Below are 20,027 nucleotides of genomic sequence, written 5' to 3'. Positions count from 1 at the left end.
GAAGGTGAGGGATTAGGGGGAAATAGCTGAAAGGACCCATGGGGTCAAGGAGGAGAGAGAGAGAATGTGTGTTTGTGTATGTGTGTGTGTGTGACATGTTTCTTAGAGGAGGAGCAAATAAAAAGGAGAGAGCAGAGATACGATATGAAGGTATCTGAAGAAGTGATAGGGATTGGATTCTGAGCATAGCTGGAGAATGGCAGGAGGAGCATGTCTTTTACTGTTACCAAGAGAGAATATAGGAAGTTAGGTGATAGGTGTGTAGATTTGGGTTTCGGTCTGGTGGTGGGTATTTAATATGATAGCTTTATGTATGAGTCTGGATTATCTGCTAAGAATACATCAGAGGTTTAAGAAAAGTGGAGAAGGTTTAAAATAATAATGAACAAGAGAACAAATTTACTATGAAATAGTAAGATTGAGAAAAGCTGAGCGTCCGATTGAGGTGTGTAAACGTAAGTTTATGTAGAAGTGCTGCTGGTCTGCACAATTGGCAGCCTAGGTAAAAGATAATAGAATGAAAATAGTTAACAGTTGAATTCATGGAGAGACAAGAGGACATGAAGACATTGTCAAAAGAATGGTTGAATTGATAGACACTGAACTAAAACTAGAGAGGAAAGAAAGTGAAGGCAAAGGGAGGCTAATGGATCAAAGTAAGGGGATAGGCAACAGTCTAGAGCAGGTCAGCAAACTCTTTTGTAAAGGGCCAGATAGTAATATTTGGGCTTTGTAGGCCATGTGTTCTCTGTTGAAACTACTCAACTCTGCCATCATGACATGAAAGCAGCCACAACACATAAATGAATAAGTGTGGCAGGCTGGATTTGACCTGCAGGCCAAAATTTGATCACCCCTGATCTAAGGTCCCACCGAAATCAAAGTGCCTGGTGAATTAGGGGTATTGAGCCTGAAGGATATGCTCAGAGAGTGAGTTTGCATCAGTGATAGTTCTTCATAATGACAGTATCTAAGGCATGACAGTTAGAGAGGGTGGTGGTTGTGCAGAAGCTGAAGTGGATCACCCACATGAATATTAACTTCACTCAAGATGATGTAAAAGTTTGGTTACAGAGGAAGGATGCCTGGTTTAGAACGTTATCAAGGGATTTGTAGGTGACAGTGACGAGGACAGTGACTAGGAGAGGGTAGAAGGTGGTGTATCCAAATTAAAGAAGCAGGCATTTTTCCTTCATTCTTTTATCCATTTACTATATTTTCCTGAAACTGATAATCCAGATGTTTTCTGAAACGTTTTTCAAAAAAAATTCGTTTCCCCTCTGACATTTTTTCTGTTTTGTTCCACTTCCAAACCTTTACATTTCTACTTCAGGAGAATATTACCCTAAGTTACGTTAAAATCTATTTATCTTTCATATTTCAGTTTCTCCTACTTAATATTAGAAGCCAGATACTTATTAAAAATAGAATATCTTTATCCAGAGTAACAAATTCTGCCTTTTAACTGAGATGTTTAGACCATTCACATTTAATGTGATTATTGATACAGTGAGCTTTAAAGCTGTCACCTTTGCTGTTTGGTTTCTATTTGTTAAATATGTTCTTTGCTCCCTTTTCCTCATTTTTTGATTTCTTTTGGATTAATCTAGTATATATTTTCAAAAATTTATTTATTTTATTTATTTATTTTTGGCTGCGTTGGGTCTTCGTTGCTACGTGCCGGCTTTCTCTAGTTGCAGTGAGCGGGGCTACTCTTCGTTGCATTGTGTGGGCTTCTCATTGCAGTGGCTTCTCTTGTTGCAGAGCACGGGCTCTAGGTGCACTAGCTTCAGTAGTTGTTGTGCACGGGCTTAGTTGCTCCGTGGCCTGTGGGATCTTCTCGGACCAGGGCTCGAACCTGTGTCCCCTGCATTGGCAGGCGGATTCTTAACCACTGTGCCACCAGGGAAGCCCCTAATGTAGTATTTTTTATGATTTCTTTTTATCTCTTTTGCTGACTTATTAGCTACAACTCTTATTTTATTGGTTGCTTTAGGATTTATAGTATATGTTTTTAAGTTATTAGAGTTCTGTCTTTAAGTGCTAATATAGCACTTCATGTGTAGTATGAGAACCTCCTAACAGTGTACTTCCATCTCTCCTTTCTGTCTTTGTGCAATTGTTTTCATATATTTTACTTCTCTGTATATATATAAACCATACACTACATTATTAATTTTGTTTCAACAGTTCTCTCTCAAAGAGATTTAAATAACATAAAAAGCATATATTTCCAGTGCTCATCATTCCTTTGTGTGCATCCATATTTTCTGGTATCATTTTCCTTCTGTCTTAAGGACTTTCTTTAACATATTTTGTAATACGGGTTGCTGATAATGAATTCTTTGAGCTTTTGTGTGTCTGAAAAAGTCTTTATTTTGCTGCTTGCATTGTTTCTGATGAGGTATCTTCTGTCATTCTTATCTTTATTCCTCTGTATGAGTGACCTTTTTTTCTGGCTGCTTTTAAGGTATCTCTCTCTCATTGGTTTTAAGCAATCTTATTATGATGTGCTTTGGTGTAGTTCCACACCCCGCCCCGTCCTCCCCCCCACACCGCAGTGTTTCTTATGCTTGGGATTTGTTGGGTTTCTTGGATCTATGGGTTTATAGTTTTCATGAAATTTGGAACTTTTCAGCCCCTGTTTCTTCAGATATTATTTTTGTTCTCCCTCCCTATGCTGTGATCGGGAAACTCTATCAAGGCAGTAAGCTGGAACAATCATAGGCTCACCTGTTTGGTTCCCTTTTCTCAGGAATTGCTGCCCTCTGTTGCCTGATGTCCAATGTCTTAACCATTTTGATGTATAGTTGCTTCAAGCAAGAGGGTAAATTGGGTCCCTGTTACTCCAACCTGACTGGAAGTGTCAGTCAGATATTTTTAACATTACCAAGAAATTCAGTTCTTACCCACTTTAAAATCCTCACTTTTGTATAATGTCACTTTTTGAACTTGATAAGGTAAGAATGAATCTGATAGTTGAGGAATACTTACTAACCATTGAGAGAACTAAGTGTTTAGCCTGGATAAGGAAGTGTGGGGAAATACAAGTTCACATATGACCCAGAGAGTCAGATTTTTTTTTTTTTAAATAGAGAAAGGAAAATTTACTTCAGAGAAATTTATCCAGAATCAGGATTTCTGTCTTTATAATTACTTTGCAGGCATTGAAACTTGTTGCTCTTACAGAAGGCTATACCACTGATTATTTCTCTAAATCAGTGGAAAATAGATTTTGGCAATGTTGAGTAAAGAGCCTGTTTTATGTTTGTGTGGTTAAATCTATGATTGCAGACGTAATCTTAGATCATTAATTCATACACTAATCTAATAAAAGAATTAAGGTAAGCAGTTTTCCTCAGATCCATTACCAAGGAGATAAGGACTCCTCAAGCTCTATAGGTCTTTGAATCTCTTCATTCTTAGTAAGTGTTGTGACTGGTTATGTTTCCATGAGGTTTCGTTTGCTTCCTTGCAATCATCTGGAGCCTAGTCATGATCCAGTGTGGAATAATATAATAAGCAGCAGTCATAGCCTTGCTGTTTTTGTCATATAGCTGGGTTAACTGAGTCAAGACTGAGTGCTTGCTTTCTTTTTCTCTCATTGAAGTATAATTGACTTGCAATATTATATTACTTTCAGGTGTACAACATAGTGGTTTGATATTTTAATATATTACAAAATGATCACCAAGGGAGTCGGATTTTATCTCAGTATAAGAATACACTTTTTTAAAAGAGGGTGAGGATGCATTCTTATTTGATTTGGCTTAATTTATTTTTTATTAAGGCGTAATTTACATACAGTGAAATTCACCTTTTTGGTGTTTTCATAAACACATACAGTCTTGTTACTAATACCCTCTGTAGTAACCCCTCCTTCCCTACTCTAATCCCCTGGCAACCACTAATATGTTTTCTGTTCCTACAGTTTTGCCTTTTTGAGAAAATCATATCAATTCCAGAATCGTACAGAATGTAGTCTTTTGAATCTAGGGTCTCCCGTTTAGCATTATGCATTTGAGATTCTTATATGTTGGTGTGTGTCAGTAGTTCATTCTTTGTTCTTGTTGAGTAGTATTCCATTGAATGGATGTACCACTCCTTGGTAACATCACTAGCTACCAAAGTAGGCAAAGGCAGTTGAGTATATCTGAGGATGGTGTAGAAAGGATTTAGGCTTATTTATTTATTTATTATTTTTTATTTTTGGCTGCATTGGGTCTTTGTTGCTGTGCGCAGGCTTTCTCTAGTTGTGGCAAGCGGGGGCTGCTCGTTTCAGTGCGTGGGCTTCTCATTATCGTGGCTTCTCTTGTTGCGGAGCACGGGTTTTAGGTGCGTGGGCTTCAGTAGTTGTGGCACATGGGCTCAGTAGCTGTGGCTTGCGGGCTCTAGGGCACAGACTCAGTAGTTGTGGCACACGGGCTTAGTTGCTCCGCGGCATGTGAGGTCTTCCCAGACCAGGGCTTGAACCTATGTCCCCTGCATTGGCAGGCGGATTCTTAACCACTGTGCCACCAGGGAAGTCCCTTATCATCTTTTTGAAAGATTCGGCTTCTACCAAATGATGAATTGAAGCTTTACAGGGCCTAGGAGGTTTTCATCTAAAGAACGTCTTAAAAAAATAATGCTTGAGGTTTTCATTTAATAACTAGTGAAGGAAATAGCTTTGGCTTGGGATTATTTCTTTTTTTTTTTTTTTTTTACTTGTTCCTAAAGTAGAAATTCCGTTTATTCGTGTTTATGACACATTACTCAGAAGGCAAAGTGTTTCACATCATAGATTTCACTTCCAGCTCCTTGGAATGTTCATTTCTTTGACTGTAAAGAGAGACTAGACCGGAAAGCCACGTAATGCTTAGGTAACTAAACTAAGGATGGAGCAGGCGGGGGGGCAGTGCTAACGTCATCCTCCCAGGGATGGGCACAAGGGGGCTGTTAGCCACAAGCTGACTGTGTAGAACTGTTACCTAGGAGTGCGGAGCAGCCGTCCTGGACCCTCGGGCCATTGTGGGCTTCAGTCATCCCCACCACATAGGTACAGCAGCGCTTTCTGGTAGTCGCCCTTGATGTCTTGCTGAATGTAGTAGTACAGGGACTTGCCATACTTTTTCTTGAATTCAGATCTAATTTTCAACATGTCCACTTCACTGTGGTAGATCATGATTCTAATCAGGACCTTATCACGAGTGTCCTTGCCTTTCATGGAGTCGTACAGTCTGTCAGCAAAATACAGGGGCTTGTTCTGAATGCACTGGACTAGGTTCAGGAAGGCATTTTCCAGGTCTCCTTTGACCTCCTTGTTGATGCTCTCCAGCATGTCATAAGGGCTGTAGCTCTTATACCTTTCAAATACTTTCTGGAGGTGGCACACACTCCGCTCGGTCATGACGCTGATCCACTTGGGAACATCAGTCCCTCTCCTCTTCTGCCAGCATCATAGAGATCCCGGGCATCTTGGTCAGTCAGTTCATAATCAATGACAGAGCCATCCTCTGCTCTTCGACCCTTCGATAGGGCAACCGTCAGCTTGCGGAAGTCACCAGATGTGTCGGAAATGATATCCTTCCCCAGATTGGTCTTGTACATTTCCTTGTCGACTCCGTTGATTTCCTGCAGCTCCTGGTTGGTCCTTGAGCAGATGAACTCATTGAGGGAGTCCTCATCATTCCCTGCCCCTTCGTGGAGGCTTTCAGCTTGGAAGCGTCATACTGAGCAAGTGTTTTCAGTAGGCCCAAAATCACTGTTTCCAGGTGGCCGGACAAGGCTGACTTCAGTGCTGTTGCAAGTTCCCGTTTGGTCCTTCTCTGGTAGGCGGAGGCAATATCCTGTCTCTGTTCATTGCTGCGGTAGGTCAAAATGTTGATGATGGTGACCTCATCCTCACCCTTAGTCTTGATGGCCATTTCAGTGTTCAGAGCATCCCACTCAGCATCAAAGTTGGTGTACGCTTTGACTGACCCGTATGCACTTGGAGGTGTGGAGTGATCACCCTCCAAGCTGAGCTTGTAGAGAATTTCATGAACGGTAGACATTTTGAAAGAAGCTGGGCAGGCTATGGTGCGCTGCGAGCGTTGCCAGGTGCAGAGCAGGGATTATTTCTTATCTATCTACTCTTTACCAGATCGGCTTTTTTTTTTTTTTGAACCATCGTTCCTGGACATTTTGTTCTAATTCTGATGTGGTGCTTCGTAATACTTTTGACTCTTGACTCAGGACTCTTGATTTGTCCTGAAGGAAGATTCTCAGTTTACCTAAAAATTAGGGAAAAGTCTTTATTTTAGTTCTGAAATTCTCAGGGAAATCTAGTAGCAATAATGAATTTATATTAGAGTTTTGTTATGGAAATTAAACTTAAAAACAGAATTCCCATTGTCCTAAAACATACCTTACAGTGTAGTGTTCTTAATCTTATAAATTTTTTTTGGACATTTTTAATGAATTGAGATACCCTCTAATGTATAAAACGTCAGTTTTTTTATGATTTAATGTTTTCCAGATGAAGGTAATGAAACAGAGGTGCAGCCACAACAAAACAGCCAGTTAATGTGGAAACAAGGTCGACAACTACTCAGACAGTAAGTATCTCATGAAAGTATCTGCTGTGAAAAAGCTTTTTTGAATTACTGTTCCTTTTTCATATTAAATACTTTTTCCCCTATGGAGGAATTTATTTTTTCATTAAATATTAGTAAGAATTATTAAGTTCTCTTTCCATAATTTTAGCTTTATCAGGAAGTGTACAGTTTAAAGCTTCTAATTTATATATGCTTAAATTTAGTTTAAAGAGTTCTATACCCTTAAAGTTACTCTTTTCCTTGTACCTTTTACACATGAATATACATATGTTTTAATATAAGTCTAATCATGTAATTTTTGTGTTATGTTTTTAAACTTTATTTTAAATAGATGGAAGAACTTCTTGCATTTCCCAAGTTTGTAAATTTTATGCTGACATATAGTTTCTCCTATAAAATGTGAACTTGAGAGTATAAAGAGGGATCAAAGCTAGGTTGAGGTTCAGATGTCAGGCAGTGGGCTAGACTCACTCACCAGCTCAGTGCCTGACCCTTGCATATCACATTTGAAATTGGTATTTTGATTTGTGCCTCACTAAAATGAAATTTGCTACCTGGTTTAAACTTTTGCGGTTGCTTGTGAATAGTCTAAACCTGTGGTTTCCAGAGCAGATTGCATGCCAGCCGATTCTTTTGATGATGGGAAGAGAATATTAAAGTGTCTCCTTACATCTATTTTTAATCTCCTCAAAGTGAGAAGGAAATGAGACTTCATTACTATTTATTTATTTATGTTTTAAATTTTATTTTATTTATTTTTTATACAGCAGGTTCTTATTATCTATTTTATACATATTAGTGTATATATGTCAATCCCAGTCTCCCAATTCATCCCTCCCCTGCCACTTTCCCCCCTTGGTGTCCGTACATTTGTTCTCTACATCTGTGTCTCTATTTATGCCTTGCAAACTGGTTCATCTGTACCATTTTTTGAGAATCCACATATATGTGTTAATATATGATATCTGTTTTTCTCTTTCTGACTTACTTCACTCTGTATGACAGTCTCTAGGTCCATCAACGTCTCTACAAATGACTCAATTTCATTCCTTTTTATGGCTGAGTAATATTCCACTGTATATATGTACCAGATCTTCTTTAACTATTCGTCGGTCAGTGGGCATTTAGGTTGCTTCCACGACCTGGCTATTGTAAATAGTGCTGCAATGAACACTGGGGTGCATGTGTCTTTTTGAATTATGGTTTTCTCTGGGTATATGCCCAGTAGTGGGATTGCTGAGTCATATGGTGATTCTACTTTTAGTTTTTTAAGGAATCTCCATACTCTTCTCCATAGTGGCTGTATCAGTTTACATTCCCACCAACAGTGCAAGAGGGTTCCCTTTTTCCCACACCCTCAGCAGCATTTGCTGTTTATAGATTTTCGGATGATGCCCATTCTGACCAGTGTGAGGTGATACCTCACTGTAGTTGTGATTTGCATTTCTCTAATGATTAGTGATGTTAAGCAGCTTTTCATGTGCCTCTTGGCCATCTGTATGTCTTCTTTGGAGAAAAGTCTGTTTAGGTCTTCTGCCCATTTTTGGAATGGGTTGTTTGTTTTTTTAATATTGAGCTGCATGGGCTGTTTATATATTTTGGAGATTAATCCTTTGTTGATTTGTTAGCAAATATTTTCTCCCATTCTGAGGGTTGTCTTTTCGTCTTGTTTATAGTTTCCTTTGCTGTGCAAAGGCTTTCAAGTTTCATTAGGTCCCATTTGCTTGTTTTTGTTTTTATTTCCATTACTCTAGGAGGTGGGTCAAAGAAGATCTTGCTGTGATTTATATCAAAGAGCATTCTTCCTGTGTTTTCCTGTAGGGATTTTATAGTGCTGTGTCTTAAATTTAGGTCTTTAATCCATTTTGAGTTGATGTTTGTGTATGGTGTTAGGGAGTGTTCTAATTTCATTCTTTTACATGTAGCTGTCCAGTTTAACCAGTACCACTTATTGAAGAGACTGTCTTTTCTCCATTGTATATCTTTGCCTCTTTTGTCATACATTAGTTGACCATAGGTGTGTGGGTTTATCTCTAGGCTTTCTATCCTGTTCCATTGATCTATATTTCTTTTTTTGTGCCACTACCATACTGTCTTGATTACTGTAGCTTTGTAGTATAGTCTGAAGTCAGGGAGTCTGATTCCTCCAGCTCCATTTCTTTCCCTCAAGATTGCTTTGGCTATTTGAGGTCTTTTGTGTCTCCATACAAATGTTAGATTTTTTGTTCTAGTTCTGTAAAAAATGCCATTGGTAGTTTGATAGGGATTGCATTGACTCTGTAGATTGCTTTGGGTAGTATAGTCATTTTCACAACATTGATTCTTCCAATCCAAGAACATGGTATATCTCTCCATCTGTTTGTGTCATCTTTGATTTCTTTCATCAATGTCTTATAGTTTTCTGCATACAGGTCTTTTGTCTCCTTAGGTAGGTTTATTCCTAGTTATTTTATTCTTTTTGTTGCGGTGGTGAATGGGATTGTTTCCTTAATTTCTCTTTCTGATATTTCGTTGTTAGTGTATAGGAATGCAAGAGATTTCTGTGCATTAATTTTGTATCCTGCAGCTTTACCAAATTTATTGATTAGCTCTAGTAGTTTTCTGGTGGCATCTTTAGGATTCTGTATGTATAGTATCATGTCATCTGCAAACAGTGACAATTTTACTTCTCCTTTTCCAATTTGGATTCCTTTTATTTCTTTTTATTCTCTGATTGCCATGGTTAGGACTATGTTGAATAATAGTGGTGAGAGTGGACATCCTTGTCTTGTTCCTGATCTTAGAGGAAATGCTTTCAGTTTTTCACCATTGCGAATGTTTGCTGTGGGTTTGTCATATATGGCCTTTATTATGTTGAGGTAGGTTCCCTCTATGCCCACTTTCTGGAGAGTTTTTATGATAAATGGGTGTTGAATTTTGTCAAAAGCTTTTTCTGCATCTATTGAGATGATCATATGGTTTTTATTCTTCAATTTGTTAATATGGTGTATCGCATTGATTGATGTGCGTATATTGAAGAATCCTTGCATCCCTGGGATAAATCCCACTTGATCATGGTGTATGATCCTTTTAATGTGTTGTTGGATTCTGCTTGCTAGTATTTTGTTGAGGATTTTTGCATCTATATTCATCAGTGATATTGGTCTGTAATTTTCTTTTTTTGTAGTATCTTTGTCTGGTTTTGGTATCAGGGTGATGGTGGCCTCATAGAATGAGTTTGGGAGTGTTCTTCCTCTGCAATTTTTTGGAAGAGATTGAGAAGGATGGGAGTTAGCTCTTCTCTAAATGTTTGATAGAATTCACCTGTGAAGCCATCTGGTCCTGGACTTTTGTTTGTTGGAAGATTTTTAATCATAGTTTCAATTTTATTACTTGTGATTGGTCTGTTCATATTTTCTGTTTCTTCCTGTTCAGTCTTGGAAGGTTATACCTTTCTAAGAATTTGTCCATTTCTTCCAGGTTGTCCATTTTATTGGCATAGAGTTGCTTGTAGTAGTCTCTTAGGATGCTTTGTATTTCTGCGGTGTCTGTTGTAACTTCTCCTTTTTCATTTCTAATTTTATTGATTTGAGTCCTCTCCCTCTTTTTCTTGATGAGTCTGGCTAATGATTTATCAATTTTATCTTCTCACAGAACCAGCGTTTAATTTTATTGATCTTTGCTATTGTTTTCTTTGTTTCTATTTCTTTTATCTCTGCTCTGATCTTTATGATTTCTTTCCTTCTGCTAACTTCAGGTTTTGTTTGTTCTTCTTTCTCTAGTTCCTTTAGGTGTAAGGTTGGATTGTTTATTTGAGATTTTTCTTGTTTCTTGAGGTGAGATTGAATTGCTCTAAACTTCCCTCTTAGAACTGCTTTTGCTGCATCCCATAGGTTTTTGGATCGTTGTGTTTTCATTGTCATTAGTCTCTAGGTATTTTTTGATTTCCTCTTTGATTTCTTCAGTGATCTCTTGGTTATTTAGTAACGTATTGTTTGGCCTCCCTGTGTTTGTATTTTTGCGTTTTTCCCCTGTAACTTATTTCTAATCTCATAGCATTGTGGTGAGAAAAGATGGTTGATATGATTCAGTTTTCTTAAATTTACCGAGGCTTGATTTGTGACCCAAGATGTGATCTATCCTGGAGAATGTTCTGTGTGCACTTGAGAAGAAAGTGTAATCTGCTGTTTTTGGATGGAATGTCCTATAAATATCAATTAAATCTATCTGATCTATTGTGTTCTTTAAAGCTTGTGTTTCCTTATTAATTTTCTGTCTGGTTGATCTGTCTATTAGTGTAAGTGAGGTGTTAAAGTTCCCCACTATTATTGTGTTACTGTTGATTTCCTCTTTTATAGCTGTTAGCAGTTGCCTTTTGTATTGAGGTGCTATGTTGGGTGCCTATATATTTATAATTGTTATATCTTCTTCTTGGAGTGATCCCTTGATCATTATGTAGTGTCCTTCCTTGTCTCTTGTAACATTCTTTATTTTAAAGTCTATTTTGTCTGATATGAGTATTGCTACTCCAGCTTTCTTTTGATTTCCATTTGCATGGAATATCATTTGCATCCCTTCACTTTCAGTCTATGTGTCCCTAGGTCTGAAGTGGGTCTCTTGTAGACAGCTTATAGATGGGTCTTGTTTTTGTATCCATTCAGCAAGCCTGTGTCTTTTGGTTGGAGCATTTAATCCATTCATATTTAAGGTAATTATTGATATGTATGTTCCTGTTACCATTTTCTTAATTGTTTTGGGTTTGTTTTTGTAGGTCCTTTTCTTCTCTTGTGTTTCCCACTTAGAGAAGTTCCTTTATCATTTGTTGTAGAGGTGGTTTGGTGGGGCTGAATTCTCTTAGCTTTTGCTTGTCTGTAAAGGTTTTGATTTCTCCATTGAATCTGAATGAGATCCTTGCTGGGTAGAGTATTCTTGGTTGTAGACTCTTCCCTTTCATCACTTTAGGTATATCATGCCACTCCCTTCTGGCTTGTAGAGTTTCTGCTGAGAAGTCAGCTGTTAACCTTATGGGAGTTCCCTTGTATGTTATTTGTCATTTTTCTCTTGTTGCTTTTAACAATTTTTCTTTGTCTTTAATTTTTGTCAGTTTGATTACTGTGTGTCTCAGCATGTTTCACCTTGGATTTTTCCTGCCTGGGGCTCTCTGCACTTCCTGGACTTGGGTGGCTATTTCCTTTCCCATATTAGGGAAGTTTTTGACTATAATCTTTTCAGATATTTTCTTGAGTCCTTTGTCTCTCTGTTCTCCTTTGGGGGCCCTTATAATGCGAATGTAGGTGCATTTAATGTTGTCCCAGAGGTCTCTTAGGCTGTCTTCATTTCTTTTCATTCTTTTTCTTTATTCTGCGGCAGTGAATTCTACCATTCTGTCTTCCAGGTCACTTGTCCGTTTTTCTGCCTCAGTTATTCTGCTATTGATTCCTTCTAGTATGTTTTCCATTTCAGTTATTGTAGTGTTCATCTCTGTTTGTTTGTCCTTTAATTCTTGTAGGTCTTTGTTAAACATTTCTTACATCTTCTTGATCTTTGCCTCCATTCTTTCTCTGAGTTCCTGGATCATCTTCACTATCATTATTCTGAATTCTTTTTCTGGAAGTTTGCCTATCTCCACTTCATTTCATTGTTTTTCTGGGTTTGTATCTTGTTCCTTCATCGGGGAACAAAGCCCTCTGCCTTTTCTTTTCTTTTTTTTTCTTTTTTTTTTTGCGGTATGCGGGCATCTCACTGTTGTGGCCTCTCCCGCTGCAGAGCACAGGCTCCGGACACACAGGCTCAGCGGCCATGGCTCACGGGCCCAGCCGCTCTGCGGCATGTGGGATCATCTTCCTGGACCAGGGCATGAACCCATGTCCCCTGCATCGGCAGGCGGACTCTCAACCACTGCGCCACCAGGGAAGCCCCTGCCTTTTCATTTTGTTTGTCTTTCTGTGAATGTGGTTTTTGTTCCACAGGCTGCAGGGTTGTGGTTCTTGCTTCTGCTGTGTGCCCTCTGGTGGATGAGGCTATCGAAGAGGCTTGCACAAGCTTCCTGATGGGAGGGACTGGTGGTGTGTAGAGCTGGGTTTGCTCTGGTGGGAACAACTCAGTAAAACTTTAACCTCCTTGTTTGCTGATGGGTGGGGTTGCATTCCCTCCCTGTTGGTTATTTGGCCTGAGGTGACCCAGCACTGGAGCCTGCCCGGCTCTTTGGTTGGGCTAAGGGTGGACTCTGGAGGGCTCATGCCGAGGAGTACTTCCCAGATCTTTAGCTGCCAATGTCCTTGTCCCTGCGGTGAGCCACAGCCACCCCCTCCAACACTAGCAGGCAGGTCTGGTTCAGTCTCCTATGGGGCCACTGCTCCTTCCCCCTGGGTACTGACATGCACACTACTTTGTGTGTGCCCTCCAAGAGTGGAGTCTGTTTCCCCCAGTCCTGTCGAAGTCCTGCAATCAAATCCCGCTAGCCTTTAAAGTCTGATTCTCTGGGAATTCCTCCTCCTTTTGCTCGACCCCCAGGTTGGGAAGCCTGACGTGGGGCTCAGAACGTTCACTCCAGTGGGTGGACTTCTGTGGTGTAATTGTTCACCAGTTTGTGAGTCATCCACCCAGCGGTTGTGGGATTTGATTTTATTGTGATTGCGCCCCTCCTACCGTCTCACTGCGGCTTCTCCTTTGTCTTTGGATGTGGGGTATCTTTTTTGGTGAGTTCCAGTGTCTTCCTCTTGATGACTGTTCAGCAGTTAGTTGGGATTCCGGTGCTCTTTGCAAGAGGGAGTGAGCTCACGTCCTTCTACTCCACCATCTTGAACCAGTCGCTCCTCCGGTCTCAGTTTTTCAAAGTTACTAGATTTTTTTCCAACTTTACTCTGCTTTCCTCATAGTAAGTACAGCGGTGAACCATCTAATAAAATTTTATAAACTTGAACCACAGTCATCCCAAAGGCCCTCATGAGCTCCAGTCTCCAGTGAGTTCCATCTCCAGCTGAATTCAGTCTCCAGAGACTTCATTACCATTTAATAAATGGGTTTTCACTTTGGTCTTAAATGTGATTTATGCATTTTCCTTTTATAAATAAATAAGTTCTTAAAATGCTGATTTTGTTTTTTTTTTTAATGACAAGTGGTTATCATAGTGAGCAATCCAAGAAATATCTTTTAAAAGACTCGTAATCTACCTCTCAAAGGTTACATTTTATTAATGAATAAGGAAGTAACTATTTAGTAAAGCCAACTTATCTATGGAATGAGCAGTTTTGGAAACGGTTATATGTAATGTGATTTTGTTGCCAAAGTGAGTTATGTATCAAGTATTATTTGTTAAAAATAGAAAAGCATAATACCTTTGTGTTTGTTTGCAAGAACCAACTGATTAAAATCGGGAACTTTTGAAATTTACTATCCAAATTTTAATCAAAAATTTTCTATAGGTACTGGATAGGATTGAAAAATGAGTACCTTGACTTAATAAGATACATTTATTCCATTTTGGTTACATGTCTTTGTGAGGTATCTCTTTGACCTATAATAACTCTTAATACCAGATCTTAAAGTGATCTTAGATCAGACTGGTTATCTTTTTGATCTTTGTTTTCTCTTTCGTCTCATAGACTTGATACTTACCTCTAAGTTAATGCTTGTAAGTTATTGGTAGACATTTGTCTATCATGTTTATTAATGACATTATTAGTGGCATTTGCCTTTTTCATGTTTTTGCCACTACCACTTTTCATCTTTTTTGGTCATCTTTGTTGTTAATAGATACTGAGCGCCTTTTATATGCCAGACACTGTTCTAGGTGTGTCTCTTTTAGGAGAAGGAAAACTGAGGTTCAGGAGAATTAATGTTACACAGGAAGAAGGTGGAAGAAATGGGCTTTGAACCCAGGTGTAACTCTCCATACAAAGCCTATTCTCTGTTTTCTATGCTGCTGCCTCTCTGCAGCACACACACCCCTGGGCACCTACTCATCTCACATCCCACAATTGAGTTGTGGTCTATTTTTATTTTAGAGTTGTCGTCAGGATAGAAGCTTCCCTTCTGTGGAAGTGGCTCTTTGGAATATACTGTCTTTTTTATGTCATGGAGGAAACCATATATGCTAGAAACTTTGTATGTCATAGAGATATATGCTAGAAACTTTCTCTCTAGATTTCCATTTATCCAATGATAGTTTAATATCAGAAGTGTAAAAAGACTATTGGTTATTGTAGTTACTATTATAAAATAGTAATTCAGTAGAATCTGAGAGCGAGTTTACTCCAGCCCTGCCTAGAATAAAGAATGTGCCATTAGGTATATTAAGGAATAGCTTCTTCTTATGATAAATGAATGGTGTATTGTATAGTTCTTTGATTTTTCTCAGTGACCATAGAGGCTGGTACTGCAAGAGACAGCTCCATCTGCAGCTGGAAGATTATTTATTAGCAAGTCTTACTAGCATAGTACTGTACTGTTAAGTCTTATGCAGGCATATGAATTTAAAGAAATGTTTTTATTTACATATTCAGTAATAGAATACTGATTCCAATATGACTGAGTTGTAAAGATCCTCTTCACACGCAGGTATCTACAGGAGGTGGGTTACACAGATACTATTCTAGATGTGAAATCCAAACGAGTGCGAGCTTTGTTGGGCTTTTCAAGTGATGTCACTGACAGGGAAGATGACAAAAATCAGGACTCAGTTATAAATGGCACAGAGGCTGAAGTTAAAGAGACAGCAATGATTGGGTAAGTATTTTGTCTGGAAAGTGGTTTGGCTCTAGTTTTAGTTCTTATTAATGTTTTTGGCTTATGGATGACACTTGTGATACTTGTACTTTTAGATACTGCTACAGAAGTAATTTAATGGTAAAGTTTAATAAAAAAATTAAAATTTTATTTGGTAGTAGATAACACCATAGGGATTAGAGTTATCATTTATGATTACTTTAAGAATATTTTTATTTAAGATTTTTTAATTGCAATTTATGGATTTAATATAGATTTTAATATCTTGAAGCTCAGTCACTATTAGAACTTCATAAAAGATCTTATTTGGAAATTCACTTCAAATCAGTATGAGTGAAATTTCATTCCTGGTGACGCAGAAATCATATAAATACTTAATTCTTTCGATGTAAACCTTTTCTTAGCCACTTTCATGTATCTAATAATGCTGTAACTCATCTTCCCCTTGAAAAGTATCTATTTCAAGTATATATATTTTAATTGATAGAATAAGTGAAGAATTCAGTAGCAGAAATTTTTTTTTGCTTTTTGGATCATGTATCATACAATTATATGTAATTCTGCTTAAAATGAACATGGACAGTTAAATAAGGAGATTCTTCTTTATTGAAAAAAGTTGACATGATTCTTAAAGAAATAAAAAGCCAAATTCTTAAAGAAATAAAAAGCCAAAGATTCTTTGAAAGTCTGAGTATGATGTTACTTTAACTCATGTTTAGGCTGGAAGAATGGTTTTAATTGAGCTCTATACATTTTCTAGTGAGAACATAGTTTCTATTATTTGGAACATAAACTAAAATTATGGGGTTTAGGTAAAGGTTTAAAAATACGACTTTTATAAACAAATGTCACTGGAGCCTTCTTAAATGTATTCATTAATAGTTAAGACTATATAACTTGTTTTAATAAATGTAAGATGTAGATTGTTTCTCTGTGTAGAAGTAGACAATGTAGGCATTAATCCTGGTTATATTTTTACCTAATGAATTAGCTTAAATTATTATAAAGACCCTCAGGAAAGACCACTCTAGTTGCCTTGTGTTTTGGCCTTGACCTCTCTTTTGAAACTGATAAAGGTATTATTCTGAATCTGACTTCTATAGGGATGGAGCATAGGTTGGAAAAAAACAAAAACGTAGCTCTGAGCAGATTTGAAATTTAAGATTTATCTGTTTTGAGAATTTTGCCCATAGTTGTAGCTAAATTTTTTCAGGAAAATGTCTTCTTATCTATAACATTTCCTAATGAGAGAAATCATTCTGTTCTGGCCATTAAGAAATTTTTTATTAAAATTCTTTAGAGGGAACTAAAATAAAATCTTACATATTTGAAAAGTCAATCATTTCGAAAAGGTTTAACCAACAGGATCAAGTTTTGTAGTAATATTAATTTGACTAAAATATTGTTTTTAGTAACTTTATGCACACATTTGCTTTTTTCAACTCTTTAGCTGTTCAGAAATGCAAGATTGCCTCAGAGAAAAATGATGTGTTTACTAGTTATTTTCTTAGTTATGGAAACTTCTGTGTCAGAGGAAGAGTTGCAGAGAGGAAAAGAAATAGAAAAAAAACAGGTAGAGATAATAAGAAAAATATTTTTAAAAGAAATGCATTAAGGTTGGCTTAAAAATCAACATAATAGTGGATCAGAAGGGGGAGTTCTTTATATTGGATTGTCATTAATCTAAGTAGTAGGTATGATTGCAAAGTACTTTTAAAAGAGTAGGCAGGGCTTCCCTGGTGGTGCAGTGGTTGAGAGTCTGCCTGCCAATGCAGGGGACACGGATTCATGTCCCGGTCCAGGAAGATCCCACATGCCGCGGAGCGGCTGGGCCCGTGAGCCATGGCCGCTGAGCCTGCGCGTCTGGAGCCTGTGCTCCGCAACGGGAGAGGCCACAACAGTGAGAGGCCCGCGTACCGCAAAAAAAAAAAAAAAAAAAGAGTAGGCACTTCCTTCCTATATTGCTTTTCCAGTTAAAATCCATGGAAATGTAATAGATAAGAATCAGTGTAGCTCATAATGTGATTTGGGGGTGTCATAATACAATATAAACAGAAGTTAGTGCTGTATATCATGGATTAATTCTTATGTCGAGTTTAAAAAATTAACTGAACAAGGTGTATATGTTTTAAACCAGAAAATCTGAGTTAACAGATTCTGCCTCCGTGCTGGATAATTTTAAATTCCTTGAAAGTGCAGCTGCAGATTTCAGTGATGAAGATGAAGATGATGACATTGATGGAAGAGAGAAAAGCATCATTGATACTTCAACGGTGAGTTGAATAACTCAGATATAAATATTTTTAGGGACCATTATGCATACTTTAATCCATACCCTTCAACTTCAACCCTTAAATTTTTTTTCCATAAAAAAAAAAAGTTTGGGGAAATTTAATCTAAATTCCCCATAAGTTTGGGGAAATTTAATCTATATTCCCCATAAGTTTGGAGAAATTTAATCTAAAAGTTTTTGTATTGATTTCAAATTCAAGACTTTTTAGTATAGCAGCTTTTTCTTATGGGCCTTCATTCATTAGCTTTTTGTTAATTCATTAAACATTTCAACATTTTTGTAGGGTTAGTGAACATGGTAAATGTGTGTTATAACAATGCATTGTTTTTGGTGCTATAAGACAATGGAACTGACAGACCCATTATGGTGCCTGATGGTGACTGGCGTCAACTCTAATCGGTGTGGTTTTTGTTTCTCATGTCAGGGTTGCTTTGGTAGGCAAGTTCTACACGTTTTCAGAACTCTTCCATTAGATTTCTCCAAACTTGTTTAGGATTATTCTGTGGTTTTGTTTAGATTTTTGTAAGTTTATTGTTTCCATGGTAGAGTCCTGGAATAAGAGGTATCTAAATTCTCCCTTCTCTTCCCTTCTTTATTCTATTCCCTTCTACCCTCTCCCCTTTTTAACCTCTCCCCTCTTTTCTTTCTCTCTTCATATTCCCTCCTCTCCTTCCTTCTCTGTCTTTCTCCTTCTCCTTCTTTTAAGTAAGAGATGAGGGTGTGCTTCTGTGTTTAGGAGAGTGTTCACATTTCCTCCTTCACATTTATTTAAGAAGAGGGAGGAGAAAGTAAGGTAATGTAAATAAAGCAGACTGGAACGAGTCAAAGCCTTGGGCTAAAGTCCCAGTTCTGTCACTAATTATCTGTGCTTCTTAATCCTTCAGGCTTAGTTTTTCAGTTTGTAAAATGGGGATTATAATAAATAACCATCTTATCCCCAGAGTATTTTGTGAGGAATAAATGAAACACTATGTATGAAAATGATATGTTTAACTATAAAGTGCTTTCTAAGTGTAATTTCTCTGTTCTCTTTATGTCCTCTGCTTTCATCAGAGACACTCAATTTACTACTTCCAGATTAATGTTTCCCTGGGCCACTATTCAGTAGTACTGTGCTAATAACAGCCCTGCCATGGATATTATTTGAACTTCACATAGTTACTCCCTCTTTTTATTATTCAAACAAGTAGTTATAGCACATGTTTAAATATACCGTAGTAAAAGAAAATGCCGAAGCTTGTATGATAACTTTTCTCTGTCGTAATCATTTGGAAATTCTGTGCTGACTTGTGATTTCTATGGGATGATTGTACTGAGATATTATTTTTCCATCAGAATACTTTACTCATAACAGTGGTTAAATAATAACTAATTATGATGCTTTAAGTTTTGTTGTTAGTCGTTATATCAGTGTAAATATTAAAAAATCTATAAGCTGTTTATTATAACTGTCAAGTGTGGTCTTAATAGAAATTCCTAACTGTAAACTGGTTTCTTTTTAAATAATCGAATTCATAAATATCTTGACCTCCAATTAGTGCAGATCATAGCAATTCTGTGACCAAGCAATGAAGGCACAGCTAATATAAGCATACTTAACCCCATTTAAATATTGGACCCAAAAATTTTTCTAGTTTTTCCTTTAGAAAAATATTTCTAAACAAATAATTGGTTTCTTTATAATAGTTTTGCTAATTTTTATTATATATTACATTGATTTTCACAGCTGCAGTATAATAGCTACATGCCAAAAGACTTTAAAAATCTAACTCTATGTAGCAATGTATAAGCAGGACTTAGAAGATTTATTGCAGTGCTGTATAGAGAGAGAATGGCTGAAAATTATGCTGTTAAAATGTTTAGTAGAACAAGCAGGTTCTTAAAATGTTATTTTATTTCTTTAATCAAAAATAGTTCAATAGATTCAACTAAGAAAATACAGAAACATAAGGCTCTTAGTAGCTGTTGGTTGTGTTAAGTCTATTTTCTTCAGGCATTTTCTTCAAAAAGCTACATATGTTCATTGTCCTTTCTTGTTCTTTGCCCTGTATTGGAGTTTGATTTTTCTTTGCATTACACTCTGGGTCATTTTCCTCCTCCCCATCTCCTTCTCTTTTCTCATGTTTGATCTCTTCACCTTATGATTCCAGAGGTGTTTCTAAATGTATAAAAATGAGACATAATGGCCCTTGTCAGATTTGCTATTAAATCTAGATTATGTCTCTAAAAGATCAATATTTGAAGAAAAATTTGAATATATAGACAATTATTAGAGGAAATTGATGCAAGGTTGGGACAGTAGAAATAATAATGGGCATTGTTCCCCCTGCCCCACAGAATACCTTCTCAATCTTGTGGCATGCATTTCTGAGTTTGTAGCTTTTGTGATTTTAGCTTTTGTAAGGGAATGATGTACTAGAGTTAAAATTTATCATGGTTATATTCTGAAA

At 37.3% G+C, this 20,027-nt stretch overlaps 1 protein-coding gene and 1 pseudogene across 5 annotated transcripts in view; one reads left to right on the top strand and one right to left on the bottom strand.

Annotated features, from left to right (window-relative positions):
* The window catches only part of STRN (striatin), a 108,046-nt gene that overhangs the window by 49,501 nt on the left and 38,518 nt on the right, over positions 1-20,027 (top strand). For all 4 annotated transcript variants that reach the window (XM_082672866.1, XM_082672865.1, XM_082672864.1 and 1 more), the window contains 3 exons: positions 6,500-6,578; positions 15,117-15,284; positions 17,422-17,557. In XM_082672866.1, coding sequence (XP_082528992.1) covers positions 6,500-6,578; positions 15,117-15,284; positions 17,422-17,557 — 383 coding nt within the window. The remainder of the gene's footprint in view (positions 1-6,499; positions 6,579-15,116; positions 15,285-17,421; positions 17,558-20,027) is intronic.
* Positions 4,900-6,044, bottom strand: LOC309834012 (annexin A2-like; annotated as a pseudogene). Its single transcript has one exon. The product of its transcript is annotated as an annexin A2-like (transcript).

The sequence above is a fragment of the Grampus griseus genome, assembly GCF_964374135.1.
Source record: "Grampus griseus genome assembly, chromosome: 15".
Classification (NCBI taxonomy): Eukaryota; Metazoa; Chordata; class Mammalia; order Artiodactyla; family Delphinidae; genus Grampus; species Grampus griseus.
The sequence above is the reverse complement of the archived record's forward strand: the minus strand, read 5'-3'. Positions and strand labels throughout refer to the sequence as shown.